This window comes from Propithecus coquereli, unplaced genomic scaffold (genome assembly GCF_000956105.1).
Source record: "Propithecus coquereli isolate 6110/MARCELLA unplaced genomic scaffold, Pcoq_1.0 Scaffold44, whole genome shotgun sequence".
Taxonomy (NCBI): domain Eukaryota; kingdom Metazoa; phylum Chordata; class Mammalia; order Primates; family Indriidae; genus Propithecus; species Propithecus coquereli.
The window spans coordinates 7,237,967-7,255,396 of NW_012150174.1; the positions used below are offsets into that span (position 1 = coordinate 7,237,967).

General features: G+C 37.6%; 1 protein-coding gene across 1 annotated transcript in view; it reads right to left on the reverse strand.

Moving 5' to 3' along the window:
- The window catches only part of PARVA (parvin, alpha), a 148,415-nt gene that overhangs the window by 24,699 nt on the left and 106,286 nt on the right, over nt 1–17,430 (reverse strand). Inside the window, exon 5 of the mRNA XM_012654413.1 lies at nt 6,821–6,961. Within this exon, the coding sequence (XP_012509867.1) occupies nt 6,821–6,961 (141 nt within the window). The remainder of the gene's footprint in view (nt 1–6,820; nt 6,962–17,430) is intronic.

Here is a 17,430-nt window from a genome sequence, read left to right on the forward strand (position 1 = left end):
ACCATTCTTTTATGGCTGAGTAGTACTCCATGATATATACATACACACACACCACATTTTATTAATCCACTCATGTATTGATGGGCACTTGAGTTGTTTCTACATCTTTGCAATTGTGAATTGTGCTGCTATAAACATTCAAGCGCAGGTGTCTTTTTTATAGAATGTCTTTTTTTTCCTTTGGGTAAATGCCCAGTAGTGGGGATTGCTGGATCAAATGGTATTTCCACTGTTAGCTCTTTGAGGTATCTCCACACTACTTTCCTTAGAGGTTGTACTAGTTTGCAGTCCCACCAACAGTGTATGAGTGCTCCTGTCTCTCCACATCCACACCAGCATTTGTTGTTTTGGGACATCTTGATTAAAAGCCATTCTCGCTAGAGTTAAGTGATATCTCATTGTGGTTTTGATTTGCATTTTCCTGATGATTAGAAATGTTGGGCATTTTTCCATATTTTTATTGACCATTAGTCTTCTTTTGAAAAGTTTCTGTTCATGTCCTTTGCCCATTTTTTAATGGGGTTGTTTGATTTTTTTCTTGATGATTTTCCTGAGTTCCATATAGATTCCAGTTATCAGCCCTTTATCAGATGTATGGCATGCAAATATTTTCTCCCATTCTGTAGGTTGTCTGTTTGCTCTAGTGATGGTTTCTCTGGCTGTTCAGAAGCTTTTTAATTTGATCAGGTCCCATTTATTTATTTTCATTGATGCCGTGATTGCTTTTGGGGTCTTCTTTATAAATTCTTTGCCTAGCTGATGTCTATAAGAGTTTTTCCAATGTTTCTCCTAGAATTCTTATGTTTCATGCCTTAGGTTTAAGTCCGTTATCCATTGTGAGGTGATTTTTGTGAGAGGTGAGAGATGCAGATCCTGTTTCAGTCTGCTACATGTGGCTGTCCAATTTTGCCAGTACCATTTATTGAATAGGGATTCTTTTCCCCAGTGTATGTTTTTGTCTGCTCTGTCAAAGATCAGATGGCAATATGAGGATGGTTTCACATTTGGGTTCTCTGTTCTAATCTATAGGTCTGTGTCTCTGTTTTTGTGCCAGTACCATGCTGTTTTAGTTACTATAGCTTAAAGTCTGGTAAAGTGATGCCTCCTGATTTGTTCTTATTATGTAAGGTTGCATTGGCTATTTGGGATCTTTTCTGGTTCTATATGAAGTGTAGAACTATTTTTTCTAGATCTGCGAAAAATGATGTTGGCATTTTAATGAGGATTGCATTGAATGTGTAAATCACTTTGAGTAGTACAGACATTTTAACAATGTTGATTCTGCTGATCCACGAGCATGATAATGTTTTTCCATCTGTTTACATCCTCTGCTATTTCTTTCCTCAGTGTTTCATAGTTCTCCCTACAAAGGTCTTTCACCTCCTTAGCTAAATATATTCTTAGTTATTTTATTTTCTTTGTTGCTATTATGAAAGGTATTGCATCTTTGATTTGATTCCCAGCATGACTGTTCTTGGTGTATATGAAAACTTCTGATTTGTGTACATTGATTTTGTAACTTGAGACTTTGCTGAATTTATTTATCAATTCCAGGAGTCTCTTGGTTGAATCTTTGGGGTTTTCTAGCTATAAGATCATATTGTCAGCAAAGAGCAATAGTTTGACCTCTTTTTTCCTCATTTGGATACCCTTGATTTTCTTCCTTTGTCTGACTGATCTGGCTAGGACTTCTAGCACTATGCTGAGTAGAAGGGTTGACAGTGGGCAACCTGGTCAAATCCAGTTCTAAGTGGGAATGCTTTCAGTTTTTCCCTGTTCAGTATGATGTTGGTTGTGGGTTTGTCGTATATGTCTTTTATCATTTTGAGGTATGTCCCATCTATGCCTATTTTGTTAAGTGTTCTTACCATAAAAGGGTGCTGAAATTTTATCAAATACTTTTTTAGCATCTATTGAGAGGATCATATGGTCTTTGTTTTTGCTTCTATTTATGTGGTGAATTACATTTATAGATTTGCGTATGTTGAACCATCCTTGCATCTCTGGGATGAAGCCTACTTGGTTGTGATGAATTATTTTTTTGACGTGCAGCTGAATTCGGTTTGATAAGATTTTATTGAGAATTTTTGCATGTATATTCATAAGGGATATTGGTCTCTAGTTTTCTTTTTTTGTTGTGTCCTTTCCTGGCTTTGGTATCAAGGTGATGTTGGCTTCGTAGAATGAGCTGAGGAGGATTCCTTCCTTCTCAATGTTATGGAATAATTTCTGCAGTATAGGTACCAGTTCTTCTTTGTAGATTTGGTAAAATTTGGGTGTGAAACCATATCGTCCAGGACTTATTTTGTTGAAAGATTTTTTATTGCTGCTTCAATTTTGGTGCTTGATATTGGTCTGTTCAGGAATTCCATTTCTTCCTGATTGAGCCTAGGGAGGTTGTGTGTTTCCAAGAAGTTGTCCATTTCCTCCATATTTTCAAGTTTATGAGCATAGAGATTTTTGTGGTATTTAGAGATGATGCTTTGTATTTCCATGGTATCAGTTGTGATTTCTCCTTTTTCATTTATGAGCAAGCGTATTAGAGTCCTTTCTTTTCTGTTTCTGATTAATCTGGCAAGAGGCCTGCCAATTTTGTTTATCTTTTCAAAGAACCAACTTTTTGTTCCATTAATATTCTGCATAATTCTTTTATTCTCAATTTCATTTAGTTCTGCTCTGATCTTGGTTATTTCTTTTATTCTGCTGGGTTTGGGATTTGTTTGCTCTTCTTTTTCTAATTCCTTGAGATGATTGATTAGATTGTTTTTCTGTCTTTTGCATGTGGGCATTTAAGGCCATAAGTTTTCATCTTAGGACTTCTTTTGCTGTATCCCACAGATTTTGATAACTTGTGTGCCCATTATCATTTAGTTCAAAACATCTTTTGATTTTCATCTTTATCTCCTCCTTGACCCGACTATCATTCAGCAGTAGGTTGTTTAGTTTCCATGACTTTGTGTAGAGATGAGTGTTTCTGTTGGAGTTGATTTCTAATTTTATTCCATTGGGGTCTGAGAAGATGCATGGTATAACTTCTATTTTTTAAAATTTATTGAGACATGTTTTGTGGCCTAGGATGTGATCAATCTTGGAGAATGTTCCATGAGTTGATGAGAAGAATGTATATTCAGTGGTTTTTGGGTAGAATGTTCTGTAAATGTCTGTTAGGCTCATTTGTTCTGGAGTTCTCTTTAAGTCCACTGTTTCTTTGTTTATTTTATGTTTGGAAGATCTGTCCTGTTCTGTCAGTGGGATGTTGAAGTCCCTTGCTATTATGGTGCTGCTGTTTATCATTTTGTTTAGATCAAGTAGGGTTTGCTTTATGAATCTTTATAAATATTTAGAATTGTTATGTCTTCTTGTTGAATTTTTTCCTTTACCATTATATAATGACCATCTTTGTCTTTCATTACTTTTTTTGATTTGAAGTATATGTTATCTGATATAAGAACTGCTATACCAGCTTTCTTTTGGTTTCCATTTGCATGGAATATTGTTTTCCATCCCTTGACCTTGAGTCTGAATGAGTCCTTGTAGGTTGGATGTGTTTCCTGGAGACTGCAGATACTTGGCTTGTATTTTTTTATCCATTGAGCCAGGCTATGTCTCTTCAGTGTGGAGTTCAAGCCATTCACATTTATTGAAAGCATTGATAAGTGGGGTGGACTTCTATTCTTCCTGTTGAGTAGCACTTTACTTCTCTGTTTTATCTCTTGAGCCATTTGTGGTGACTGGGCTCTGACCTTTAACTTTTGGGGGTTTTTACATTGGTGGGCATCTACTGTGCTGATCCATGTATAGTGCAGGTCTGAGTTACTTCCTCCATGGCAGGTCTGGACTTGGCAAATTCTCTCAGCAATTGCTTGTCTGAAAAAGACTTAATTTCTCTATCAAATGGAAATTTAGTTTTGCAGGATACAAAATTCTAGGCTGGCGGTTGTTTTGTTTAAGAAGATTGAAGATGGGGGCCCACTCCCTTGGCATGTAAGGTTTCCAGTGAGAAGTCTGCTGTTATCCTGATGGGTTTTCCCTTGTAGGTCAGTTGTTGTTTATGTCTAGCTGCTTGTAGAATTTTCTCTTTCATTTTGACTTTGGCCAGGTTAAGTACTATGTGTCTTGGAGATGTCCTATTTGCTATGAATCTTCCTGGATTTTGATGACCATCTTGTATCTGGATGTCTGGATCTCTGGCAATACTGGGGAAGTTTTCCACAATAATTCCATCGAGTAGATTTTCCATGCTTTTAGTATTTTCTTCTTCTCCATCAGGGATACCTAAAAATTGTCTGTTTGTTCACTTCATGTAGTCTTATATCTCTCTAAGTGATTGTTCTGCCTTTGTTCTCTTCTCTGCCTCTTTAAATGATTGGGTTAGCTCAAGAGCCTTGTCGTCAAGCTCTGACATTCTTTCTTCTCCTTGGTTTAATCTGTTGCTGAAACTTTCTACTGTGTTTTCAAAATCCCTGAAAGACTCTTTCATTTCTTTAAGTTCTATTATATCCTTCTTAATTTTGTCAAGCTCTTTAGTGACTTTTTCATTAACTTCCTGAAATATTTTTGGGGCTTCTTTTTGTTGGTTTTCAATTTTCTCTTCAATTCCATCCATATTCTGAATTCCATTTCAGTCATTTTGACAATTTCATTGTAGTTGGAGTTCATTGCTGTAGCTCCATTGTGATCCCTTGGGGGTGTTGATATGGTTTGATTTTTATGTTGCCAGGATTCTTTTGCTGGTTACTTCTCATTTGAACCCTCTTTTCTGAGCTCTGGGTTAATAGGTTTGCAGGACACCTGTTCCTTGCTGGGAACTCTCCAGAAAGTTGTAGGGCCACCCTTATCCTAAGTAGAAAGATGACACAATGTCTTCAGATTTACATCCAGAGAAGACACCTGGGAGAGGAGGAGATAGAGCTTCCCCTCCAGGGGTTGTGCCTGTCACATTCCTCAAGGCATTGCAGGGAGCTAGCCACCAAGATAATTATTCCCTCTGACCTAGTAATTCATCTCAGTTCTGGAAATCTCTCTAGAGGGTAAAAAGAGACGCAAGCTAAGACATTCAACCTGGTGCTATCTGATATTAGCAATAGGTTGGGAAACATCCTAAAAGGATCCACATCAACCTAGGGTTGAGCTTAACTATGGGGTATCTATCTCATGAATAGAAGCAGCTATCAAAAATTATAGCTATGAAGACCACGAAGGAATATGGAAAATATGTGTGATAATATTAAGAGAAAATAACAAGACACAATAGTGTCTATGATTTGACCAAGCAAAAAGATGCATTCATATAACCAGTAATGGGAAAACAAAACAGATTAGAGTGGTAATATAAGTGATTATTTTTCTCATACACATTTCCCTATAAGGAATTAAAGTAAGCATGAACCAAACAAATCATTCAAAGTCACTGAAGACAATGTTCTTGATGTGGCCTGAAAAAATTCCATTCTTCTATTATAGCCTTCCTCAAATTGGGTGCCCTAATAAGTTAAATGATGTTTGTTGTGGGTTTTTTTTTTTTTGGAGGGATACAAGGAGATGGTCCATGTTCAAAGGAGTAGGAAATAGGATCAAACAAAACCAAGCAGGAGTCTTCATTAGAAGACTTTTCTACTGCTTACGACTAGTGTGGATTGCTAAAATGCATGCACATTTCCCAAACTGGAGATCAAACCTCCTCTTTCTCTTCCTCACTGAACACACCAGAATTCCTAGAACACGAGGAAATATTAATAGAGGCCCTCTCCGAGACAGCACTTGGGGCCCGGAGCCGTGGCCTCCCCTCCTCCCGCCATCAGGCGTCTCCCTCCGTGGGCAGAGAATGCCCCGGTCTCAGCGCCCTGCCGCTGTGCCAAGCAGCTGATCACGCTGTGCAGGCAAAGGTGTCATTATGTTGAAGGAGTTACCCGGTGTCTTGGCCCCAGTGTCAGACGTTAAAAACCTGCTGAAGAGATTGTGACTGGCAGCTATCAGGTTTCTAAGTTTAGAGGCAAAGATTCCTTTTTCTTTCCTGAGTTTGAAAGGTGTTTTTGCGTGGGGAGGTGTTCATTTTAAGCTGTCTAAGTTGGATGCAATATAGTACATAACCTCTTAATACTTAAGGGCAAAACACAATCTCATCAGTTTATTAATCTAAATTTGTATTTTGATCTATTACAAACAATAAAACACCTTTGGAATCCAGTTGTAGGATTCACCTAATCCAGTGCTTTGATGTTGATTTTGATAGGGACTCAACAAGTCCACATGAGTCAACAGGCCCTTGAGGCAGCAAATAAACTAATGGTTTACATTTTCTGAGATCCTGGAGCTATACTAGTTGTGAAAAGCCAAATTTTAAAATCATGTTCCAGTGCCTACGATCTCAGCCATGCCTTTGCTCCTCTAAGGAAAGCAGGGGGTGTGGACGGGTGGAGGCTTTGGAACAGACAGAGCTGAGTCCCTCCCTGCTCCCTGCTTCTTGGCTGCCTGAACACGAGACCTCAGCTTCTCGAAGGCTCTACAAGCCGGAGACAGTGGCTTTCTCAAAAGGAGTGGCTCAAGGAATATGAGGTTCCTTCCTCTCCCAATCCCACACAAGGTTTCTATGGAAATCCTTTTTACAGAAAAGAGACACTGGATTTTGACACTTTGTTATTTTTCTCCAAGTATATTATGACAAGTTCTCTTTTTAAGGAAGGGATGGGGCATCTCCCTCAAAGATAAATGAGTTTGAACCCCCCCAGAGCCTGCCAGCTTACAATGGCATCTTAGGCAGGCCACGTGGTAGGGACCACAGGTGTCGTTTAATAGTGCCATTTTCCTTTGTACAACTTACAGTCCACGTTCCACTTGATACTCCTGGGAGGAAGTTTCAGGGTTTCGTTGATCTTCTCCAGGACGGTCTGCAGTTTCTGCTTCTGAGCAATCTCTGACTGGGTGACCTCAGCAACATTCAGCTTCTCACACTCCAGTTTCTCTGGGGTGACGAGGGCAAAGAGAACAGCTGTTATCCTGGGCCACAGACAACCCCAACTCATGCCCTTATTCACTTATCCATTCGCTCGTGCACACGTGCTCAGCAAATGCATACTGAGCTCCCACTACTGGGGGCACATTGCTGTCCCCTCCTTGCCTGATGGCAGCATGAGTGCTGTGAGAGCCTTGTGATCCTGTCTTGAACCCCCAAATATTAAGATCCCAGAGGCATTTAAACTAGTCTGTCACATTTGAACTCCTTTCCATCACTCTGGGTTTTTCTCCTTCTTTTCAATTCTGCCTTCTCCAAGGATGTCTCTGCGCTCCGACTGGAAAGCCTTTTCGGCAGAGTCAGTCAAGGCATTTTGTACATCCCTGTAGTACAAAATGAGCACAGAAGCATTCCACACTGCTAAATATGACCATGCCCAGTCATATTTATCTGTTTTAAGTACCTTCTTTCCTTTGAAACCCACTTGGAAGGTAACTTATTTAATGTGTCATATTTCATCAATTCTAAGGCATACATTTTAACATCCTTAAAATCAGGTTGTGTCTTATGGTATCCTACAGTGGCTGCCAGCCAGGGGGAAGATATAAGAGTTGTCACTGTCTCCACGTGCATGAACTTGGTCATGGCTCTCAGTAAGATGATCATGTCTATGTCTCAGCAAGCCTACAAGAGTACCTTCAAAAAGGATAAAATAAAAATTCTAAGCAATAAGAATTTTTAGGGGCTTTCACCTAAACATTGGGTAATAGCTTAACTGAAGTGATTTTTCTAACTAGCACTTACATAATGGTGTGCTTTAAAACTGATGGTTCTGCACTAGAGAAGATTAGCGTGGCTCCTGTGCAAGGATGACAGGCAAATCTGTAAAGTGTTCCATATAAAAAAATAAATCAATGGTTCTTGTATGCGATGACATGACCTCTTAATACTTAAAAAAGGGCAAAACAGTATAATCATTAATCTACATTCATATTTTAATCTAATATTATAAAGAACAAAACAATTTTGGACCCCTTAACAGGAAATATATTGGCTAACACTGGAATTCACCAAAACTGCTCTCCCCAACTCATTCATGATTGATAGACTTGACACTCTGAAACATGTTTAAAATGTCTTTTCTCCTCATTTTTAAGAACTGCCATATAAACAAATTAAATTTTACTATATATCAATAGTTAACCTTAGTGCTTACATTATTTAAGTTAGCTTACATTATTTAAGTAATTGATAGCTTTTCTAAGTCAAATTCTCCTTGGATAGTTCTTTGAAGATGAGGTTGCCCATTGGGGAATTTCTGCAGGTTCTGTGGATTTATGAATCCTTTTCAGCACCTTGGTAGGGTGATCTCAAGCTCTTCTTACCTGTGATGGCCTGAAATGCAATCTTTCACTTCTCTTTAGTTGCTTCAAGCCATCATTCTTTATCTCTGAAGTTCAGGGCTTTAACAAGGACATGTCTAAATGTTTCCCTTGAATGTTAAACCTTGAAGAAACCTTTGGGCCTTTTCCATTTTTAGGCTGAATTCTCATATCGGATACTTTCTTATTGAAGAAATGACATGTTATTTTCTTTCTTTTCCCCTCGTTATTTTTGGATGACGTAATTGTTTCTATAGAAGCAAGTTGTTTTCATTTTATATTGCAACTACAAGCATTGGGTAGAGGCTGTCCAAAATGCTAAGTTGAGAAACTTCTGGTCTTGTCTTGGCTCAAAAGAAAAGACTGCAGAGATAGATTAACGATGACTGTCTTGGGAGTGGATTGGGTAGGTGGGGAGGAGCCACTTATTTGCTAGTCCTGTAGTATTACATCATTGTCGCAAATTTTCATATTTATAATCTGGCATTGAACTTAGAACGAACAGCTTAGGTCTCTCAGTCTGTTTTCTAGGTCAATAACGTTGTTTTGCACTATTGTCCATTTCGTTCTTGTTTTTTAAAAATTGGTGTGACATCAAAATATACATTTGGTCTCCCTTCCCCCCCTTCCTGATACAGAGCTTCTAAAACCCTTGTAAGGATGATAGGAGCACCTTTTATTATGATGTTTGGTTTTTGTCCCCAGTTCCTGAAAGAGCTCTGGAGTGACAAAGATGATAGGAGCATCTTTTGTTGTTCATAAGAAGCCCCTTTCACCTACACCAGAATTTATGTTAATGAGACACCTTTGGGAAAGCCCCTAGGATGGGGGAGCTGGTTGCCAGGGGAACCAACCAAGTGATTAAAGGGTAGGAACTTTCAGTCCCTGCCCCCCAACCTATGGGGAGAGAAGAGAGGCTGGCGGTTGAGTGCCGATGGCCAATGACTTAATCAATAATGTTTACCTAATGATGCCTCCATAAAAGCTCTGACCACAGGGCTTCAGAGAACTTCCTGGTTGATGCACACATTGCAGCGCTGGAGGTTGCACAACTGGAGAGGGCGGGGAAGCTCTGTGCCTCTCCCCTGAATCTTGCCCTATGCATCTCTTCCATTTGGCTGTTTCTGAGTTGTATCTTTTATAATAAACTAGTAAACATAAGTGCCTTCCTGAGTTTCATGTGCCATTCTGGCAAATGATTGAATCCAAGAAAGGAGTCAAGGAACCCTGATCTATAGCCAATTGGTCACCTAGACTTGGGATCACCATCTGAAGTGGGGACAGCCTCGTGGCACTGAGCCCTTAACCTGTGGGGGCTGCAATAACTTTGCATAGTTAGTATCAGAATTAAATTGTAAGACTCCAGGTCTTACAGAGAATTGGAGAATTGCTTGATGTGGAAGATCCACACATTTGGTCTCAGAATTGTTGGCAGTATAGAGAAACGTGGTTTTCCTGTACTGGATTTTACACCTTACCTACTGGAACACTCATCGTTTTATTGTTTTCACCAATATTTTTAGATACCTTCTTCCTAAAATTAAAATATTTTTTCCTACTTTTTAGCATGTAGCGTTACTTATTTAGAAGAGTTTTTATGGCTTTCTTCTGCATTACAAAGTTTTTAGAAAATGTAATTCTGCTTTAGTCATTATGCTTTGGGTTTATCTTCTTTTAAGTTTTGTTAGATATTTTAGGCATTGATATTGGTATTAAGTAGATTTGAATAGAGAATATCTTGAAGTAATCCTTATTAACACACACACAGCATGTTTTTTCTCTTTCACTCCCTTTTAATAAAAATGAGATTATATTATATACAGTTTTTTGCTACTGGCTTTTTTCCACTCAAACGTATGTCATAAGTATCTTTCTAGGTCAATACATACGGATATAACTGATTCTTTTTTAAAAACTGTATAGTATATTATAGGACTTATAACTTACTCAACCATTTCCTTGTAGATATATAGTCTGGTTATATCCCACATTTTCCCTATTTGTAATAAAGTTGCAATAAACATTCTATGTGTTGTATGTGTATGTATACATTATTGACTGATTATTGTTGGTAAAAATAAAAGCTATTGCCATACAGATTTTCTTCTTGTATATAGTCATCTTACCAAATCCCCTTATTAGTTCTATTATTGTTTATTTGAGTCTTCGGCATTCTCTGGGTATGCAAATAAGATAAAACACTGTTATCTTTATTTTGCAAGCATGTCACTTATTTCAATTTTGTGACATTTTTAAATAAAGTATTTGAGAACCTCTTCTATTCCTACTCCTTTATTTTTAAGGTTTTCAACTCTCAAAATTTAAGAGGCCCACTCAAATATTTCTATAGTTAAATAGTAATTTTACTCAATGTTACCAAGGGTTAAAGATCATTTCTTTTTCAAGACTCCTGGTTTTCTTCTTTTGTTCTTTGTTGGGCTAATTTCAGCTAGCTCTATGAAAATTTTCTATTGCTTAAGTTTTATTCTTCCATGAAATTGTTTCTGTCTTATTTCCATAGTTACACAAATTGTTCATAATTAGTTTAACTTTTTATAAGTATTAGGCATGATTTTGAAATAGGATGTGATTTAGAAAATTTTCTCAGGTGGATTATTTTGTGAATCTTTCAGTTGTTTTTGTAGTTAGCAACCAAATATGGTTTTGGAGGAATCATTTTTAGAAAACAATGAAAGAATATTCAAAAAATTCTTAAGTATAAACACAGGATAGAACAAACTCAATTACTTTGAATAGTGGGAGAACTGAGATTCTAACGAACACAGGTGTCATATATAGTACCCTTCAAAGAATTAGAATATGTAGAATACTCTTTCCAGTATGAGTGATTCCTGAGTTATTTAAAACATATTTTTGTTTCCAAATATATGAGAAGAATTAGTTTAAAACATTTTTTTAAATTGCATCATAGAGAATTTGGTCTGTGTACTATTTATTTATACTTGCTTTATGGACATAGTCAAATTTTGTTAAGTATTCCATGTGCTTGGCTGGGCGTGGTGGCTCCTGCCTGTAATCCTAGCACTATCTGGGAGGCCGAGGCGGGAGGATCACTTGAGATCAGGAGTTCGAGACCAACCTGAGCAAGAGTGAGACCCGTCTCTACTAAAAATAGAAAGAAATTAGCTGGGCATGGTGGCACATGCCTGTAGTCCCACCTACTCGGGAGGCTGAGGCAGGAGGATCGCTTGAGCACAGGAGTTTGAGGTTGCTGTGAGCAAGGCTGACGCCACGGCACTCTAGCCCGGGCAACAGAGCGGGACTCAGTCTCAAAAAAAAAAAAAAAAAAAAAATGTTACAGGTGCAGTTGAAAAGAATAAGAATTCTTCAGTTTGGGGTGTATTGTATGTTATAGGCAGATTAGTTAGAGCTGGTTAATTATATTATCCAAAATTTCTCCATTTTTATTAACTTTTTTCTTAATGTGTCATTAAGAGAAATATGTCATAAATCTGCCACTCTGATAGTGGGTTTGTCAAGTTCTTCTTGAACTAATGATTGTCATTTTTAATTTTTATATATTTGAAACACAAATGTACATATAAGTTTAAAATTTCTATATTTTCCTAGTGATTTTAATTTATCAATACGTAGTGACTCTGTATAGTAATGCTTTTTGCTTTAAAGTCTAATTTTTGTTGTAAAAATAGTTACCCTAGCTTTCTTTAATTAGTATTAATCTAATATATATAGTTATTTCTACTCCTTTTCTTTCAACCGTTCTGTCTTCATTTATTAAAACTGTTAAAAATAGTACTTAGCTAGATTTTGTTTTGTTATTTAGCCTGATAATCTTTGTTTTTTAAATGAATAAAGTAAATTTATATTGATTGGGTTTACCAAAATACCTGGATTCACTTCTGGCAACTTATATTGAACTTTCTATTTATTCTGCTTTTCCAATTCTCCCCACCCCTCTTTCATCTTTGCCTTCTTTTGGATTAAGGTTTTTATTCTTTCTCATCCCATTTGCTCCCCATTATTAGTAGGGATGTTATATGCTCTGTTTCTGTTAATATTATGTTTCTCTTATTTCCTAGTCACCATAGGAAATTTATCATGTATATTTAACTTAATAAAGTCTTAAGTAGTTAGTATCTTTATCCATGTACTAAGGAATACAAAGACCTGAGCACACTTTGACTCCAATCACATACTTCCCGATTTATGTGCTATTATTGTATGGGATTCTGATTCTATCTTAATTTTTTAAATTAACAAATTAGACATTACTGTAATTGTTTTATATTCATGTAATTATGGCTTTGATCTGCCCACCATGATCTCTGCTCACTATTGTTTACTGTATTTCAGATCTTTCTTTTGGGTTTGTTTGCCTTTTTCCTATTGTCTATTTTTTAGAAATTACTGAGGGGTGAGTTGGCAGTAAAACCTCTTGGTTTATGTGTGTTGAAATGTCTTTATTTTTTCCTTGATTTTTAAAACTTAGTTTTTTTGCTGGGTATAAATTAAAGTTGACAATTTTTTTCAACACTTTTAATATATCCTTTCAATATCTTTTGGCTTTTATTGTTCCTTGTGAAAGACAGCTTTTAGTCTGTTGTTCCTTTATGAATAATCTATCTTTCCTCTCTGCTTTTAATTATTTGTTTGTCTTCAGTGTTCTTAAGTGCCACTGTAAATTGTGTACGTATAGACTTCTCACTATTTATCCTGTTAGGGATAAATAGTGAGCTTCCTGAATCTAAGGATTCATGTCTTTCATCAGTTCTAGAAAATTCTCATTCTTTTTCTTTTCCTTCTAGAATTCCAATTAACCATAATTGGATCTACTTAGAATAACCTCTATGTTTTTAAATTTTCTTTCTCATTTTCTACCCTCTAGTCTCTCTGTACTGCATTCTGTGTAATTTCTTCAGTTCTATCTTCTAGTTTGTTAATTCCTTCTTCAGCTGTGTCTAATCTATTGAGGTTTCTAATTTCATTATTACATATTTTTTCATTTATAGAAGTTTCACTTGGTTCTTTTTCACATCTCTATGTCCAGTTTTGACAGTTTCTTAACCTTTTATCACCCTTTAAATAGTCTTTTTAAAAATTTATTTTGGCATATAAAACATTTTATATTCTATAACTGAACAGTTTCTAATATTCATGGAATACATTTATAGGGTATTGTTTCTGTTGACAATGCTCATGGTGGTTTGCTACTCATATCTTTGGTTTCTGATTTTCGAGCTCATATTCCTTGGAACTTTATCTCTGGGAGTTCTTTATGGCCTGGGTTTAGAGTTCATTTTTCTTTAAAGGAAGGACCTACGTGTGCTTCTGCCTTGGGGCACTAGTAACTGGGACAATTTTTAACTGAATTTTCAACTTGGAGTTTTTAAAGCCAAAGTAGTATGAATCCTAGCCCTAAATCTGTGTGAGTACAGACTTTTGATAAGGAATTATCAGGGGCAGACTTTTTCTTTTTTTTGTTACATTCACATCCAAGGCTGAGATAATTTATCCTTATTGCCTCTCTTTGTGGGACAAGATTTTCTAGTTTACTCACTGAAAGTGTTGCCCTTCTGAAACCATGGCTTTATTCAGGGGTCTCTGATCCAACCCTCTTTTTTTGCTCAGACTCTACCCAGGCTTTGACTCCTGACTGTGTATGTGTGACCCCTTAAGGCTCAGGCTATCGGCTATTATGAATTATAGGCTATTAGGAATTAGCACTTATCTCACTGGATTTATACTTCCTTGTTATTGGAATCAGAAGAACTTCCTTCCTTTTCACACCAGTTAAGCCATGCCATACAAAAATATGTTTTTAAAGGCTTATCCAGATTCTTAGCATTCTACACCAAGAAGATCTGTCTGAACATCTAGTCAGCCTTAATGCTGAAAATGAAAACTTATTAACTAGAACCTCTAACACACTTATAATAGTGGTAATAGTCATTATTTCTGACTTGTCTCTAATATCACATCTTTGATATTTCACTACTTAATATGTTCTTTATCATATTTAGGTAGATTAATTTCTGTATTGCTCCTGAAATATACAGATGCACTCACTGTGAAAATTGTCTACCCCTCTCCACTGCAGTCCCAAGTTCCCTAGTCCCATTCCATTAGACAGTTTATTGTGACTATTACCAGAAATATTCTGTACATACTCAAGCATTAGATGTGTCCCTTCACACACACACACACAGCGTGGCATACTATATGCATGGTTCTGTACCATGCTTTTTTCTACTTAGCAAGATATTTTAGAGAGCTTCTCTACTATTTATAGATAAAAGAAAAATAACAAAAAACTTCCATCTAAGTTTTGAGTTTTTCAGAGATAGAAAATGCCTCTTCCAGTTTAAGAATAGTAGTATATATCATATTCGACAATCCTAAAATCAATGACTAGTCCAGTGGAAAGACATAGAGCAGTGCTGTCCAACAGAATTTTTTCTCTGATGGAAATGTTCATTTTTTTAATTGTCCTATATAGTAGCCACTAGCCACATTTGGCTATTGAGTGCTTGAAACGTAACTAGTAAGATTGAGGAAATGAATTTTTAATTTCAATTACTTTTAACAGCTGTATGTGGCTAGTGGTTACTGAATTGGACAGCTCAGCCACAGAGGTTTTATAAGCCATATTCCTGGTTTACAGAAGAGTGATTTGAGTGACAGATAGGTTTTAGTGGTAGAACCAAGACTGGGACTCAGATCTGTCTCTTCATTCCTGCTCCAATTTTAGCATAGCTGCTAGTTCAACCCAAGCACTTTGGGGCATGGGCAAGTGACCCTCAAAACCAATATGCTACTGCTTTTTGTGGGGTTCATGGAGTCACCCCCACTCAACACCTACCAGGTAAAGTCAGCCTGGTTAACTCTAGCTGCTCATTCCCTACATTGCTAGGTCCTTTCAAGTTTTTCCCATCCATACTGTCACTCCTCCAGTTTGACACCATCATTACCTCACGAGGAGGTGCTCTGCTGGCATTTCCTCTGCTGTCTCTAAGCACCCTGCCTACTGCTCCTGTTATCTTCCCAAAGCCTCATTTCTGATCATGTCGCTTTGCTCATAAGCCATCCCTAGTTACCACTGTCCAACCAATGTCGTCTAAAACGCTTAGTTCATGGTCCTCTATCATGTGGGCCTCATCTTCTTTCTTTATTTTAAACAAACTTTTCATTTTAGAATGGCTTTTAGATTTATAAAAAAAGTTACATAGTATAGACAGTGCCTACATACCCTGAACTCATTTTCCCCTATTGTTAACATCTTACATGACTATGGTACATTTGTCACAGCTAATTATGTATGACACTGGCACACAACTGTTAACTAAACTCCATATTTTATTCAGATTTCATGAGTTTTTCCCAGTTGTCCAAGATACCACTTCTATTCATGTCTTCTTAGTTTCTTCTGTTTTTCACACTTTTTGTTTCTTTTTTCATGACCTTGACAGTTTTGTGGAGTGCTGGTCAATGTTTCCTATGTTTTTCTCATGAGTAGACTGGGGTTATGGGAAGGAAGACCACAGAGGTGAAGGCCCTTTCATCACCCACCACCCACACACACACTCCATCCTCACTTGCAAACCCTAATCGTGGGAAGCCCGTTGCTAAGTTCAGTCCACTCCAGGGGTGGGGAGTGAACTCCCACCTCCCTGAAGGGGTTGTCTCTACATAAAGTCTTTGGAATTTTTTTATAAGGAACAGTTGTCTTTTCACCCCCATTTATTTATTTATTCAGTTATTTATATCAGTATCAACTTAAGGATATTTATTTTAGGCTTTAGGTTATAATCCAATACTATTGTTATTCTTTTCATTTTTCCTCGAATAATTCCAACTATGGCCATTGGGAACTCTTTCAGGTTGGTCCTGGACACTTTCAATGTGTGGCCCCATACATATATATCTTTTGTTTTTTCCTCAGCACTTCTTTTTGGCTGATTCTATTCCCTGCCCCAGGCCTAGAATTACCCATTTCTCCAAGAAGGGCTGGCTTCACTGGTTGGAGATTGGTGTTAGACACCAAGACCTGGGAGCTGGGTCTCGTCGTCTTTGTTAGCCACACATCCCACTCAGCCAACGCTGATGGTCACCTGGCACTTACTCCCGTCTCTACACCATTCTCCCTCCACTAACACCAAAATCAATAGAGGCTTCCCGGCAACCTTCTGTCGTTCTGGCTTGAATGCTCTTTTCCTTCCTGCTCCTTCCTTAAGGCCCCATTCAAAATGCCCCCTCTCTCCTGAAACCTTCCCCATAGTCCTACTTGATCTCTCACAGCCCTTTGTACTTCCAGATTATGAGTCACCTAAGATAGCTATTAATATATACCTAAACTCAGTGGTTAGCATATAGCAAACCAAATGGTTTTTGCTTAGGGGTTACTATTTGACTAGATTAAGATGAGAGTAAGATGTACCCTTTAGGGTTTATCAGGGAAAAGGAAAATTACACATGCATACATCACCTCCTATAGAACTTTTATGCCCAAGGGACCCTTCTTGTTCTCAGGCTTGATAGAATATACCTTGTTTCAGTCACATGTTATTGTGAAAACCAGAAGGAAGAGCCCAGTAACCTTATAACTCTCATCCCTGAAAACAGGTCTGTTCTGATCCCAGTACACGCGCATGTTCAAAGATAAGGATCAGTCGACTAAAAGATACCATAAGGAAACTCACATAGACATCCCAAGTCAGGAAACCTAAATAAGAAACAGGCAGTGGCTCATGTTCAAATAAAATGATGAATTATGTTGAATAGGCATCTTCCTGGAATTACTTACCTTCTGTCTCTCTGACTCAGTCATGTCTATTGCTTAAGTGTCAGGGATGCAAATAGTACAGGGTGACCACGAACATACCTGCATAACTGAGATGTTGGGAAATGTGTTCTAACTTTGGATGATTTTGTTTGTGACTTTCTTGTTGGTGCCGTGGGGTTGGAGTGTGCTCTGGGGGAACTGAGCATGTTGCCTCCCTCGATCACCCTGGAAGTGGGTAATCCTGGGCAAGAAGTGGGGTGAATCTTTGGCATGGGGTGGGGAGGAACATTCTCCCCATTCTGGGGCTGGGAAACTTTTTTTTTTTTTTTTTTTTT